The sequence below is a fragment of the Uloborus diversus genome, chromosome 1 (assembly GCF_026930045.1).
Source record: "Uloborus diversus isolate 005 chromosome 1, Udiv.v.3.1, whole genome shotgun sequence".
Lineage (NCBI taxonomy): Eukaryota > Metazoa > Arthropoda > Arachnida > Araneae > Uloboridae > Uloborus > Uloborus diversus.
The window spans coordinates 36,513,856-36,529,965 of NC_072731.1; the positions used below are offsets into that span (position 1 = coordinate 36,513,856).

Here is a 16,110-nt window from a genome sequence, read left to right on the forward strand (position 1 = left end):
GGTCACTTCGATCTTCATCAGACTCGTATTCCTGTATTTCCAAACAGGGTAATTCATTGAAAACTGGCACTGGGATTTCAGCTGAATGAGGCACTGGGCGTATAGCTGATGGTAAACTAGGATACTCTATTTTACATTTGTTTTTCTTATTATATCCTGACGTTTTCACTATACAAAAGTAACAATCACTTGAATGATCTCTGGGCTCTCGCCAAATCATAGGGATACCAAATGGAAATTTACCACGTGTTCCCTTTGTCCACATCCGTAAACTCTCAACACACTGCTTACACACTTTGTGTGGAGCCCATGATTTGTCTTGATCTCCAATTTTCACTTTAAAATAGGCATAATAGACTTGCCTGACAAATGTACTGATGTTTGTCCTTTGACTGGGAATGGTAAAACTGCCACATATATAACAAAACGAATCGGGGCTGTTTAAGCACTTACGACGTGAACTAGCCATAAGGAAAAGTTTCAGTTGATATATAAATGAAAACTAAACGCTCAAAAACAAGAACAAGAACAGTATATAAACAAGAACTCAAACTCCACGTTGGAATGTGATTCACTATTTCAGAGTAACATACAACATCTCACTACAGTATCTCAGGCGTAATTGAACAACCCCAGACCAGTATAAACCTGTCGCTGTGCTCCCATGCGTCATTTACCCGGCGCCAATCGGAGAAGGTTAGTGCCAGCCAGCCAATGATTCATGCTCGATTCCGCGGGGAGTAGTCACATTCTCATAAGGTGTAGAGAAAAAACTTGACGTGGTAGAATAAAACTAACTACAGTTTTGAAACCAGCATACCTAATTAACTATAAAACAGCTCAAAAACCTAACTCAACAGAAATTGTTTTACAAATTGTTCCCCAGTGTTATTTAATATGAATTTAGTAATCACAATTTGAGGACGCGCTTGCTCGACTGAAAACGGAATTGCACAAGGCGCAAGTTGTTGCGATCTACGGAAGGTTATCATGCTTGATTGGAAATGCTCAGCCAGTGCCTTGCTATTTCATTTTTGAACTACTTTTGAACTAGAAGTGGTAAATTCAAATTTTGGATCTGTGTCCTTTTGATATGATATATGAAAGTGAATGAGTGGATATCGGCAAATAAAGGATAAGTTCCACTTTGCTGTAAAAGACATGGCGAGAAAAAAGGGGATGGATATACACCGTTTAGTTGGTAAAACCAATGTTTAAGCATTTTTTAACGGTAGATATAAACCACTTCGAGAAAAAAGAAGTTCATGAGTCCTATCGACCCATTCGGCTTGAGATTCTGAAAACGAAAAAAAAAACTTTTTTTTCCCCCAAGGGCCTGAGTAGAACTTTTTTTCCATTTTTTTGCGGATATTGTGAGCTATTGAATAGTCAATACTAATTTGCAACACTGTAGAGTAGCATGAACGAATTGAACAAGATCGTAAATAAGGGGGAATGCAGAAGAGGCCGTCGCGTAGCCCCTCTCAAAATGAATTTGAAACTCATTGTCAGACTAAGGTAAGAAGTTCAGTATTTTCAAGCTTAAATTTGGAAAATTCTCATAATATTATGCTTCTGCCCCCATCGGCCCTTCTCAAAATAAATTCCTATACTGACACTCGTGGAATTGATCGTCACGTAACTTTATTTAAGTCAAAAGCACTATTAGCATAAGTTTTTAAAGTACAAAGTTTACGGTAGATGGCGCCATTAATACCGTATAAAATTCAAAATTATAGCATCATCCATAATTAAAATATACATTTTGAATTTAACTGTCACGTTTTTTCTAAAAAATAATTCAACTTCAAATGTCATCTGATTTTTAAGAGGAAAGTTTTATGTGTATAAATTAGAGATTCTGAAAACGAAAAAAAAAAACTTATTTTTTTTTTCCAAAAGCGGCCGTTTTGAAAGATAAAAACTCCTCAAATTACGTTAACGGACATCGTTTATAACTCTGTTAAAATAAGCAACATTAAATGCAAATTTTGCAGAAAATTCGGCAAATTAGGAGTCCGGTAAATTGCAATATTGATATTATTTTTCCTTTAAAAATTTATTTTTTAATGATTCCTTATGTTTCTTCTCATTTGACGTGTGCATGATATGTGTGCGTGTTTGTATTTTATCATTCGGTAAAATTTTAATTTTGTTCGTCAAATTAAGAATTTCCCCTTTCCAAACATTTAGTTCGGGCGCCCCTGATTAAGTGGAGAGCCAGGTCCGGATTTGCGTACCCCGGAGCGCGGGAGGGCACACGTCCTTAAAGGGCCCAACGCCCTTGTTAACGTTGCAAATATACACTGCTGGCCTCTGGGGATTTTAATACAGGACCCTACACATTTTGTAGCAGGGGGGTGGAGGGGGGTTAATGCTTAAGGTTTGTGATCACATCCGTGTAAATTTGTTTCTACGATGAAATTAACAATTGAAAATATTTTTTTTTTATCTGCAAAAAAAAAAAAAAAAAATCACAGGCAAAAAAAATTCTGTGTGGAGAATCAATGGTTCTTCAAAATATTCAATCACAAATGTATCATACGTCGGTTCTCATGTCAAATGTACTTTTCTAGAATTTATACGGAGTTATAGAAGTCTTATAATGAAACTCTTCAATCTACCCAAAGATTCAAATAAACAATCGTTTTTTATGATTATATTTCAAAATTTATAAGAATGAAACTCCAAAATGATTTTAACAAATATTAAAATAATAAAATTTTGCTCCCGGAACTTACAAGCTATGCGTTTAATATTTGTTTTTCAATGATGCGCAGCGCCACCATAGCTCAGTGGCTAGAGCACTGGTCTTGTAAACCAGGGGTCGTGAGTTCGATCCTCACTGGTGGCTGAGAGTAGTCCTCGTCGTTGGCCAACTTTTTTCCGCAGTTGAATACTTCTCTTTTTTTTTTTCTCAATTGAACTGCAATATTTTTCTTGGAAACCAGATCAACTTGCTTCTTCGTAGGAATTTTATTTTAGGTCGTATGTCATTTTCGTATCACTCTTGTCGTTACTTCAAATAATGTGTTAAAAAAACATTTGAAATCAAAAGAAGCATAAATAATTATCTTGGTTGTAAATAAAAAGTAAATAATGAGGGGGGAAAACCAGTGCAAAATAAATTGAATGACAAATTAAATCAAGGATTACAGCTAAGTTTAAAACATGTTTTTTTTTTTTTTTTAATTTCACCTATGCTATAACACTTTGTATTTCTAAAAGTTTCAATTCTGCATAAATACATTTCCAGATTTTATTACTCTTAAGAAATATAATACGAAAAAACCACTAAGAAAAGGTAATAATTTTAAAAGTTGTATCATAATACTTGACGGAATGAGCGCTTTTAAAATATTAAATAAAAAATGTGTAAAATTTTTAATTAAAAAGAAAAAAAAAAACCCGCTTATGTAGCAATATGAATTAAAATGACTCAAACCAACTTTAATATAAAAAAAAAAGAAAGACACGTATGTTGTACTCTATTTACATTTTCGCAAATTAAGTTGTACTGAGTTGCGGGATAGCGAAACACTTCACATTCAGGGATTATTATTTTCCGTTTAAAATCATATTGTTACAATTTTTTTTCTAAATTTTTTAATTATATTCTTTTTTAGCTATGATTTTTTTTTTCATTTTTGAATCTTACATGTTTCATGAAAAAAAAACTTTCTATTTAAACTGGATTCAAAGCGTTCTAATTTGAAATTTCACAGAAAAAAAAATAACACAAAACTCTTATGACTGATATACACATCGCATTGTGAGTGCACTGCGAAAAACGGTATATAATTTTATTTCTTACCAATCTTAAGCGATGGGAATTAGTAACGTGAAAATCTTTTATTCAGATGAAGTTTTGCTTTATGAAGTTTCTCTATGTGCATGTTTTCCTTGAAAAAAAAAAAAATAATAAAAAATAAATAAATAAATAAATAAATATATATATATATATATATATATATATATATATATATATATATATATATATATATATATATATATATATATATATATATATATATATATATATATATATATATATATATATATATATATTAATTTGAATTTTTGGCATCTTGAATTCAAATTATGTTTTTTGCAATCACGAGCGTGTGTGTATGCAGTGCTGTGTGTGTACGCGTGTGTGTGTAGGCGTTCGTGTGTGTGTGTATGTAGGCATATGTGTTTGTGTCTGTGTGTATGTAGGCATATGTGTTTGTGTCTGTGTGTATGTAGGCATATGTGTTTGTGTCTGTGTGCAGGCATGAGTGTGTGTAGGAGTGTGTATGTGTGTGTATGCGCGTGTGTAGGATATGGACGCAACCTGGAGACGGTTTTCGCAAGAGGAGCAGTATCGTGAGGTCGGTCGACGCGACGGTGGTACTGGCGGGAAAATAAAATGATAGGAATTCAAAACAGTCAAATGAGAACAATAAGCAATCGTGATTGCTCAAAAAAAAAAAAAAAAAAAAAAAAAAAAAAAAAAAAAAAAAAACGTAATTTTACATCCCTTCCTTTGTAAAAATTTTATAAGAAGTTTTTTTTTTTATGCAGAAGTTTGACGTATAAACAAACTGAGTTTTGCGGTATCATTTCATTTCATTCGGGAAGATTTCGATAATTGGGAAATTAGCGATCTATATCCTGTGGCGTCAGATTTTTGGCATCAATTCCAGCACGAGAAATGTTTTTCCTTTGCATACGTGAACAAAGAGTAGAGAAATATATGGATGCCTCACTTGCCAAATCGATTAACTCCACAAAACAAAAAGTCGAGAAATGTTATGAAGAAGATAAGTGTTATCCATAGGAGGGAATAGGTCCTCGTGTTACATTTTCTGCCATCACATGGTCAGAAATGTACTGAACCAAAACTTTAATATAAACTCACATGTGATAAGGCACTATTAAAGAAGAAATGAGAATTTTTTTAAATGTGGAGATAATCGATTTGGCAATAGAGGCATCCATATATAGGGTTATTAGAGGGCAACATGGTATCCAAAACAAAATTATTTCCGCAAAGAATTTGACGGCCATGCCAATTTTCCAATAATCGAAATATCCCCTTTCTTCATATATTTTGAGATTAACATATAAAATGCTTTGGTTCTATTGCTTTTTTTTTTTGAGCAAAAGCCTTAATTCTGTGCCACATATAGAAAGCAAAATTGGAATAAATTATCATTGTTTGGTATTGTGAGTACATGTAACTGTAAACGAATGTATAAGAGTTTTTAAAAAAAAATGCTTGAAAGAGGAAAATTCATATAAGTTTTCTCCCTATTCAGTAATGAATATGGTCGAATTTCGACCGTTGAGCGAACCCAAGTTTACTTAAACCTGCCAACTTTTTTTTAATAACAGTTTTTCTTTAGTAGTATATTTTTGGTTCATAACATGTGAATTCTCACCTCCGTGGCATGTGGACTGTTTATGTTGCTTAATAACTTGTTTAATTAAAAGTATATATACCTATTTATTTATTATTCCTTCCAAAAGTGTCTCAAGTATATTTATTTTTTTAATATTGTGTTTTAGTTCGTTTTTGTAGGGTAAGGAATCATGTCACACAATAAATTCTCACCTCCGTTACCTAAACACAAAATGCCATTCCTGTTAGTAATGACATCAAATTTTATTTTTTATGATACAAGGGAGCCTCCTTGTTTATTTTCAGCCATAAAGAAGTTGTGAAATTTTTGTCGAAAAACAAGAAGATATATAGATTTCGTTTTAAAAACTAAGGGTGGTTATTGTGACTTCTCACCTCCGTGAACTTGAATTTCAGGGATGTAAATTAATGTAAAAAAAGAAGTGAACATATTTTCACGCATGCTTGACAGATTTTAGTAACGAAGAAAGAAAAAAAAATCCCTGAAAAATGTATCCATTAAGCCAATATTATTGGAAAATTCCTCACCTCAGTGACAGACCTTATCAATGTCATTATTTCTGAGGTGAAAATAAATGATGGAGGGGAAATACATAAATCTTAGGCATTCTACCAAAATTATATATGTTCTCAAGTTTATTAAATACTATTTTTTAACACACATTTGAACTAAAAGGATAACTACTAATCAAGTCGTACTTTCGTTAAGAGAGCTTATATTAGATTCCCACTAATCATCAAAACAGCTCATTGTTTGCACAATTAACAAAACTACTACTTTGATAATAAATTGGCCTCGATTTTTAAACATTAAAAGTAGTTTCCATTTTTTATTTCCATGAACAAGGCATTGTTTTATTTTCTTTTATTTATGAGTAAAATAACTGGAACTTAGCTGGGCCATTGCTTATGGTTTCTTCTAGTAGGCAACACTTTCATGTAAGAATGAAAAGAAAAAAAAGAAAACAAAAGGTTGCGAAATTGAAAAATATTTGCGTTCAAAAGTTACATTTTCTGGAGAATGACCCAAATGTTGTTAGTCAACTACTAAATAAATGTAGATTACCGACATATCTCTAACTTATAATTTATTTAAAATTATGACTTGAATGGTATAAATATATAATTGATTATTGATTGAAATGGTCAACTACTGACAGTTCACCTAACTTACTTCCAAGGATATTTTCTTCGCAAATTTTCCAGCAATAGAAGCTATATGCAGACCAGCTCTGTCACTGCCCGTGAAAGAAATGATGGGGACTAGGGGGTGGGTAACGAGGGCCTCTCCCGCTTTATGACCGTAGCCGAACACCATGTTCACAACTCCGTCAGGAATGCCTGCGAAAGAAAAAGTTGACGAAGAAAAAAATCTTCCGTGTTGACATCAGTAAAAGAAAAATATGCTAAATAAGAAGAGTTAAAAGTTAAGTGAAAGGTTTAAACTGCAAACCTCCGGACACCTTTTTGGGAATATTTCTCAAAACATTTCTGAGATCATTTTTCAGAACTTTTATTTTTCTCAGTACACTTCTTATTACCTTTGGGAACGCGTCTGCGCAAAAGTGAAGGGTTTTATTTCACACGCAAAATGGATGAAGTGCCAGGAATTACTTCCTCCGCTTGGTCTCAGTTAATTTCTTTATAGTCAAAAAAGCTTGCACCCGAGTCCATCTGTATTCCGAATTTCTGTATTTGGATATCTGTATTCAGTATTCGGAATTTCTGTATACGGAGTCATCTGTATTCGGATATGTGTTGATTCTAATGGGGCTAAGTAGTGACTACTAAGTATTCGTAGACCCAGTGCATTTCCCAGAGACCGGCAACCGTTCTTTTGTGTGGCACCAACTAGAATTTTGACGCCCAGTTTCCCATCTAGATGGAGGCACCTGATCTGTATGGATGCGAAACTGAACTAGGAATTGTTAATTTTGCTAAGAGTACTCAAAAAAAAAAGAGTATTTGAGCAATCTTTTGCATGACGCACAATCACACGAGATGGACGCTGTCAATTTTCTGCATCTTGAAAATTCACCGACTGAAGCCAGGTTCGAACCTTGCATCTTTGGACATAAGAGGCCAACGCTTAATCGCTATGCCATGCTATCGGCAGGTCGCAGATACTAAAAAATTGCAAGTGGTGCATTGTCAACCCGCATGGTAAAAAGTTACCGCTGATGACTAGAACCATTTTGCTAGCGTAGAAATCATAAGTTTGAGAAAGATAAGTTGTCATAAGTTGTTAAAGATTTTCATCAAATTATTCTTTACCTGCTTCTTTAATGACCGAACACAGCATCCAAGCCGTGACTGAGGTGAACTCGCTGGGCTTCGCAACCACTGTGTTGCCATAAGCCAGAGCGGGGGCCAACTTGAATGTCAGCAGGTACAGAGGAAGATTCCATGGAACGATGATAGCTGCCACTCCACAGGGTGCACGCACTGTGTAGTTAAGAACGCCATCTTGTGGCTGGTTGATGCACCTTCAGGGGAAAAAATGCACAACATGAAATCAAACTTATAAAATATTGAAATAGTTTTTTATTTCATACATGAAAAAGCAACAATATATTGAGATATATAATTTAATAAATATAATAATACATGATTCATAAGGGACAAAAATAAATAAGTTAATCAATAAGGGGTCGTCCTCAAATGGTGTCACACTTTCAGAGGAAGGGGGGGGGGGGATCGTAACATTGTGACAAGGGGAGGGGGAGGATAACAAGAAGTGGTGACATTGCACATTTTTTATAAAAACATACTTGTGAAAAACAGCGTGACATGTGACAAGGGGAGGGGAAGGGGTTAGGTGAAGTGTGGCATTTTGTGGCGGGGGGGGGGAGAGGGGTCAAATTTATTGAAAATAAGTGGGACAACATTTGAATGATCCCTTGAAGAAGGGCATATGTTACAAATTAAAAACAATTTGTGACAATTGCGTTTTAATTTGTAACATATACCCTTCTTCTAGATCAGGAAGGACTAATTATTAACTAAGATCAAGTGTATCACATGCCCTTTTTCTAGAGATCCATTCATTTATAGACAGCCCCTAAATAAAATAATGAGATAAACTTACGTATCTTTATCGCACAGAATTGTATTGGCAAAATGTCGGAAGTTCAAAACAGCTCTTGGAATTTCAACTGTTTCCGATAGCCATAGAGCTTTTCCTTGATCTTGAGATTCTGCGATAGCGAATTCTTTGGCTCTGGATTCTAAAATGTCCGCAACTTTGTGAAGCAGTTTAGAACGTTCCTCGAAACCCTTTGCTGACCACCTGGAGAAGAAAGAATTATTTTCGTTTTAACTTTTACGGGCCACAGGAAATACAGTACCCACCACTTATAAAAATCACATTCGTTCTGAGTACATTTGATTTCACAAAACGGCTGATTGTACAAACCGGCATTCCTGCAGTCGAAAAAATTAAAATGTTTTAAAGTTTAAGTAATAATAATAATAATAATAATAATAATAATAATAAACAATAATAATAAATGACCAAAAAATAAAAAAAAAAATTTTTAAATGACAAAAATAAAAAACAAAGTAAAATAAATGACAAAAATAAAAAAAATGAAAAAAAAAAAAAGAATTATTATATTTATATTTTGTTTTAAGGGTTTCAAAATACATTTGACTTTTATCAAAACAGGAAGTATTGTCCACCTACGAGAAGTTGAGCTATGGCCTTGATTAAGTCCATTTCTTTCAAGGGAGAGCAATAAGTAAGAAGAGGAACTGTTAGGCGCAGATTTGGGCTATCATTGCAACCCTTTTATTGGCGAAGAAATCCTGTACCGCTTGCTAGACTTCTTACCTAAATAATAATATTGTTTGCCGTATGGGCAATAACACTGCCAACTAAATCAGCAAGCTCTTAACCCGTTTTTCCTCACCCCTATTTCAGCTAATGGAATCGTTGAATCGGTCAGGCAGCGGAGCTCAACTTGCCAGAGGTGGACAGTACTTTCTTTTATTTACACGAGGATCTTGAGCTGTTGGTGTATTGTTATGTGATTCACAGACTTTGAAAATTAAGATTATTTGAAATGTTAATAATTTTTTTTGTAACTTTCTGCATTTCGTTATAGGGTCATTCCATGTCAAGTGATCCAAAGTTTTTTCCCTCACCTTTTTGTATTCCTTTGAAATATGGCTCATCAATTGTACCCCTTGAGGTTATCAAAAGTCCAAATCTTTAGATTTTTATCTCTATTATTTTTTTATTTTGACACTTTGATTTTTCGAAAAACACTCTTTTTTTCATGGACGCTTGAACATAAAATGAACGATAACTCAGCACCAAACATGGATAGAAAGATTTGGTAAAAAGCATTTTAAAGTACATTAGTTACTGCTTAATGGGATATGCAATATGACTAATTTCGGAAAATGAAATTTAAATTTTAAATTTAAATTTCTCAGAAAAGGTATAATGAATTTTTTTTTAAAATTCTCAAAAATTTGTGCGTATTTTAACTTTTTTTGTGCACAGTTTCAAGTTGGGATCTCAATGGGATGATATTTTCATGAATCTTATACATATAAAATCTTATACATATAAAATCTGAGTATCTATCTATCTATGTCCAAGCTTCTTCTCCCGAACGACAGTGAACTGACCATCGAACCAGGTATCGATGGATTCGTAATCCTCCCGTCTTCATGTTTAGCTATTTAACATAATCCTCCGATAATAATTAGCGGAGTTATCAATTAAAAACTATTAATTATGACTCTTAGATTTCAAAATCAAATCCCTATTTTTCGAAGGCTTTCCTCCATTTAAATTATTATTCAGTGCTTCATCTCAACTTTCCGCAACAATGCTTTTATTAAAATGTATGTGGAGGCCGTGGTAGCCTGATCAGTAAGGCATTGGACTCGGGGCCGGAGGGACTCGGGTTCGATCCTCGCTGGTCGAAGACCCACCGTCGTCATTAAAGGGGACTGGGCGACGTTAAATATGCTCGTGGTCTCAATGTCCTCCAAGTGAAACGATACCTCTGGGGGTGCTAGTACCAGGTAGCTATTAGCTCTTGGACTAGTTCTAAATTCTCATTAACTGTTCGATCCGGTGATGGTGCTGCCATCTATCGGTATATAAAATAATGGAGGCAAGGCACTTAGTATGCAGTCCTCGACATAAATACAGTTGAAGTCAGTTGTGACTCTAGAATAGAATAGAATAAAATGTATGTGAGCGTGAAGAAAATCTTTGAGATGAAAGATCTGTTGCCATTTTTTTTCTCGAATATGCTCAGGTAAAATTCTTGTTTTTGTTTTGAGGCTTTTCCTGTAATCAGGGGATTTAAAATGTTTACTTTATGGGGGTTTTCCGCAATCTGCCACAAAATTTCACTGACTTTTTTTTTTCTTGGTTCAAGCCTGAGTGTTGAACTCGCGTCACTTGACAACACTTTTATTTTCGAGGTGGACCGTGCAAAGCCGGGCGACGCAGCTAGTTTTTAAATTAAATTTGACTTATGAAATAATGACATTTTTCAGATTTTAATTAGTTAAATATGGGGTTCTCTTACTGGGGATGATCTAGTAAGTAGTAATTGATCATGACTATGCTTGGAATGAGCTGATATGAATTTTTAGATCATTACCCCCCCCCCCTGCCACACGACCACTGTTTATACATTTTTTTTTTCAAAACTGTATTCAAAAAAAAAAAAAAAAGCTGGCACGTATGAGTTATAATCATAATAAACTGGGACGCACGCTTCTAAACATCAGTAGTGACTAAGGCTTATAAATGGGGGGGGGGAGGGTCATAAAAACTAAAAGTCAGAAAAACTTTAACAAACAAATAGAACCACTCATTTGCAGCTTTTTTTTTCTTTCGGAAAATGGGACGGTACGGGGGGGGGGGGGGAGGGGGGCAATATGGAATGAAGCTTAACAACATGGAAGGTTATGCTCAAACTAACAAAATTTGTTTGATTTTTTACTGCTTTTAATATATGTATAATAGATCTCGCTGCATTGCTCATCTTTACAACTGAAATTATTCCAAATTTTGTAGAAAGACAGTTGGTTTTATGCGGATAGATATGATTTGATACTTAGATTTATTTTTAATTTAGTGTGAAAAGAATGGAACAACACGGGGGAAACACTCCTATTTTGCTATGATCTTGGGGCAAACTAATTCTTTCCTCGTCCAAAATTGAAAGTTGGCGTAGGGGTAGGGGATGAAATGAATCATAACTTTCCTTCTCAGATGGTGAATTAATTAAGTACACTTTGTGAATTTCGGATTGAAAAGAAACACTTGATCTGGAAAAAAAAGGCATCACGTGAGGCGTGATACTAGTATAGTGTTAATCGTATGTGTGAGTGGGTGGGGGAAAGGGATATTGCACTTCGTCTTGCTTTAAAGAAGAACTTTTACCAGCTTTTATTATCTTTTCCATTCATTTTGTTTTTTTTTTATTTATTTTTTACTTTTTAAAAATAGTTTTGAAAAGCAAAAAAAAAGTGATTCTGCGGGGGGGGGGGGGGGGAGGGCTTTTCTTTGCTTTAAAGAAGAACATTTACAAACTTTTAATAAGTTTACTATTCATTTTGGTTTATTCATTTATTTATTTATTTATTTTTTTTAACATTTTGGAAAAAAAAAAAGATTAAAAGTAGTGGTGGTATTGGTAGGGGGGGGGGTTACCAATCTATAAATTCATGTCAGCTCATTTCAAGCATAGTCATGATCAATTACTACTTACTAGACCATCCTGAGTAAGAGAACCCCATATTTAACTAGTTAAAATCTGAAAAATGTCATTATTTCATAAATCAAATTTTATTTAAAAAATCATAATGATCCCATTGAGATCCCAACTTGAAACTTTGCGCAAATAAAGATAAAATACACACAAATTTTGAGAATTTTTTTAAAAAAAATTCATTATACCTTTTCTGAAAAATTTAAATTTTATTTTTTAAAAATTAAAATTGTTTTGAAATTCGTCATGTTGCATATCCCATTAAACAGCAACTAATGTACTTTAAAATGCTTTTTACAAAATCTTTCTATCTATATTTAGTGCTGAGTTATCGTCCATTTTATGTTCAAGCATCCATGAAAAAAAGATGGTTTTTCGAAAAATCAAAGTGTCATAAATAAAAAAATAATAGAGATAAAAATCTAAAAATTTGGACTTTTGATTACCTCGAAGGGTACAATCGATGAGCCAAATTTCAAAGAAATACAAAAGGGTGAGGGAAAAAATTTCACAAATTTTGGATCACTTGACACGGAATGACCCTATATTTCTTTAGTACGTCGTATGACTATCAAGCGTTTTTTAATCTCGAGGAGACATCTCTTGAAAAGAGATGTTTGTCAGAAGAAATAGCACTGACATTTCTTCATTTTTTGAGTTCGATTCGTCCACTTTTTGGCGTGACATAACTTTGGAATTTAGTATGTCTGCTGCAACTTGTAGCATATTATAGCTTGTAGCATATTATGGCTATTTTATTTTTGTAATGTCGTTATATTTTTGAGTCTATTTATAATTTTGTATGAAATTAAGTTAAACTAAAAGAAGTTCCTTTTCTTATCCTTCTTTGGCAGCTTCTTAAAAAGAAACACTGGTCATTCCCCTGACTTGTGTTTTTAAGTCTTGACTTGTTTCGATTTTAAATCTATCCAAAGAAGGATTTATTTCTTATAGATCTTCGCCTACCGGCTTAGCGTCTAACGTGTAACGTGATATGCATTTTAATGTTTTCCTTGAAGAGCTGGCAACACTTTTGCTCTATCTCTCAATGTGTGTGAGTATATGTTTGTCTTCAGTTTTGATCTACAAAAGTTTCATTTAATTTCTTATTCTTACACTATTTGTTTTTTCCCCTCTCAGTATTTTTATTTTAAAGCTAATTAAGGCTGCTTTACGCTATTTTGATATAGCAAAGACCGGTTAGAATTTTATCGTTAGGTATTGCCGTGTGGGTCTTGTAAGCATAGAGAGGCTACTTAACTATTCACCGTGGATAGTTAGTTGACTATAAAAATTATTAAAAATATGTAAAATTCTAGAAAACGTCTTCACCAAAAGTTATAGTGATTCTGTCAATAACTACTGTAAAGGTCACAAAAATGTGTCTTGCGGAAGCACTAGATGTTCTCACTGAATTTGCTATCCCCCCCCCCCCCCTCAGTGTATTGTTTCTGTGCTTATCTCGGTTCACTTCAGTGTTCGTCAATTATTTCATTCTAAAGTAAACTAATATTTCGTCCAGAGCTTGTAGGAATTCGAATCATCGTTTTTCTCTTTATTTTTTCCTTGAGTTATTTATTGTTTTTGCTACTTTAGATCTTCTAAGGATTTTATATTTAAATCTCAACATCAGCTTCTGACTGCATAAAATTGCAACCAAAAGCTGGAGACATCAAAACTTAGTAGGTGTTCATTAATTACTTCATTCTAAAGTAAACTAATGTTGGATCCTGAGAGTATAGGTATACGCAGCATCGTTTTTCTCTGCAGTTTCTCCTTGAGTTATTCAGGCCCGACGAGAGGCCATGTCAGCCTAGTCGGAAGCAAGGAGCCTAGGCCTAGGGGAGGGGAGGGCCGGTGACACTGTTACAGAAAAAAAAAGAAAGAAAAGGACAGAAAAAAAAAGAAAGAAATGAAGGAAGAAAGAAAAGGCACCCCCCCCCCTTTTTCTTTCTTTCTTCATTTTTTGTGCGTGGATCTGCAAATAAGAGAAAGCATAAAGATAAAAAAAATGTATTCTTTTGGTATTTACTGTTGCAACACTCCAAAATAGAGTTAATTGTTTTCTAGCAAGCAGTTTTGATTTTTTTTCCCTTTTTTCTTCTTTTCCTCATTTTCTTTTACTTCTTTTCCGTCTTTTTTTTCTTTCTTTCTTTCTTTTCCTTTTTTTGATTGGGGAGGGGGGGGGGCGGAAGGAGCCCGGCGCTAGAACTGACAAGGAGTCCGCCTTGGCTCTCTGAGGCGCTGGAGTTATTTGTAGCAAGACCAATCGACATCGAAATTGGCACCCAATGTCTCAGATATTACAAGCATATACGTTAAGTTCAACTCGCACAACTCGATTGCTGGACAAAGTAATATAAATCAAAACCAAATAAAAAGAAAACTGTGTGTCGTAAAGACACACGATACAAGTGAAACTTTTACCGCTTCATTTTTTCTTCTTTGCATTCTGAGCTGACATTTGCACGTTTTCTCTCACGTCACGCTCTAGTTCTTTCTGCGCCTGACTTAGGCATATTCACAACAAAAGTAAATTATAAACAGCGAGGAAAACTCAATAATACTCGAAAACGGATTTTTAAATTGTGGCCAAATGAATGTAAAATAATAGAAATAAAAAAGTTAATTTTATTAATAACTTGTGGCACCCGCACGGCTTTGCCCGTAGTAGAATATTAAAAGGTCTTTTGGTTCGCCTGTATATTAAAAATAATGTATGATGAATTTCTCGCCAATTGGCTTGCCCATGTTACGGTTCCACATTATGATAACTTGGTAATTTACTCGTCCATCTTATGATAATTTTGCTCGGGAAAATGTTCTTAAAATTGAAATAGAAAAAGAACAAAATCGAATTTTTGAAAAATCGCTTCGAGGTGCACACCCCCATGCTACAAACTAATTTTGTGCCAAGTTTCATGAAAATCGGCAGAACGGTCTAGGAACTATGCGCGTCCACAGAGATCCATCAGAGACTTTCAGTTTTATTATTAGTAAAGAAAGCTAGCAAATAAATTTCAATGCTAAACCTAAAAAATGCGGATTACACTTTTAAACAGGTGGCTTACTTGAACCAAAAAAATATTCGAAAACCTGCATTATTTGAAAAGTTTTAAATGAGCACAATCCACAAATATATGCTTGCTTAGATTCGGCCTTGAAAATAATTAGTAAAATTTATTTACAAAACTAACGTTGGCAACAATAAAAAAACAACTATGGCACTTCCGTCACACAAAAAGGTTGAGGATCGGAATTTCAAAGCTATTGCATAAAAAAATTTCATTCAAATATTTTTTTTTTTTTTTTTTGTTCCTTAGATTTTGAAAACCTTACGATTGTGCTGTGCATCAGTTTCACCTTTTGAATTTAAAATACCATCTTTTTTTTTAAATATTGAAGTTACCGCTAGCCTTTTAATTATTATCACTCAAAATACTTACTTTTGAAAAGCATTTCTCGCTGCTTTGACTGCTGCAGCTACGTCCGTTTCATCACTATCCGGCACTTTCGCAAATATCTGTCCGGTTGCCGGATTGTAACTTTCAATATGGTTGTCACAAGGCACGAACCGACCGTCAATAAAATTACTAATTACTATCACCATCGCAGCAACACTCGCTTGACCAAGAGTGAAGGGATATTTTTGACAAGCGAAGTGTTCAGGCAACGTTTTTATAAACTCGTTCCAACTTTATTTATTTGACTTTTCTTTTCGTTTTATTAAGAAAGATTTTTATTTAAGAATAGAAGAGCACGAAAGTAAGAAATACGACTCTAATCTGCTCAGATAAACTTATCGCAGAATCAAATTCTAACGCAATTGCCTAACCACCGATAAACAAGTTTTGAAATTTCAAAATGCTTTTTTTTTAGGACGCTTTGCTTGCTTTACAGTGTGAAAAGCCAGAATTAAACTCGTTCCACAAAATTAATGTCTCCTTTTTCTCGTAC

General features: G+C 34.0%; 1 protein-coding gene and 1 non-coding gene across 2 annotated transcripts in view; one reads left to right on the plus strand and one right to left on the minus strand.

Moving 5' to 3' along the window:
* LOC129234546 (2-aminomuconic semialdehyde dehydrogenase-like) overlaps positions 1 to 15,784 on the minus strand; it is a 48,541-nt gene extending 32,757 nt beyond the window's left edge. Inside the window, exons 1-4 of the mRNA XM_054868561.1 lie at positions 15,600 to 15,784; positions 8,496 to 8,696; positions 7,682 to 7,893; positions 6,582 to 6,748 (exon numbers count right to left, since the gene is read on the minus strand). Of these exons, the coding sequence (XP_054724536.1) occupies positions 6,582 to 6,748; positions 7,682 to 7,893; positions 8,496 to 8,696; positions 15,600 to 15,763 (744 nt within the window). The 5' untranslated portion in view covers positions 15,764 to 15,784. The remainder of the gene's footprint in view (positions 1 to 6,581; positions 6,749 to 7,681; positions 7,894 to 8,495; positions 8,697 to 15,599) is intronic.
* Positions 2,782 to 2,854, plus strand: Trnat-ugu (transfer RNA threonine (anticodon UGU)). The gene has a single exon. It is a non-coding gene; the product is annotated as a tRNA-Thr (tRNA).
* Positions 15,785 to 16,110: the final 326 nt, after the last annotated feature.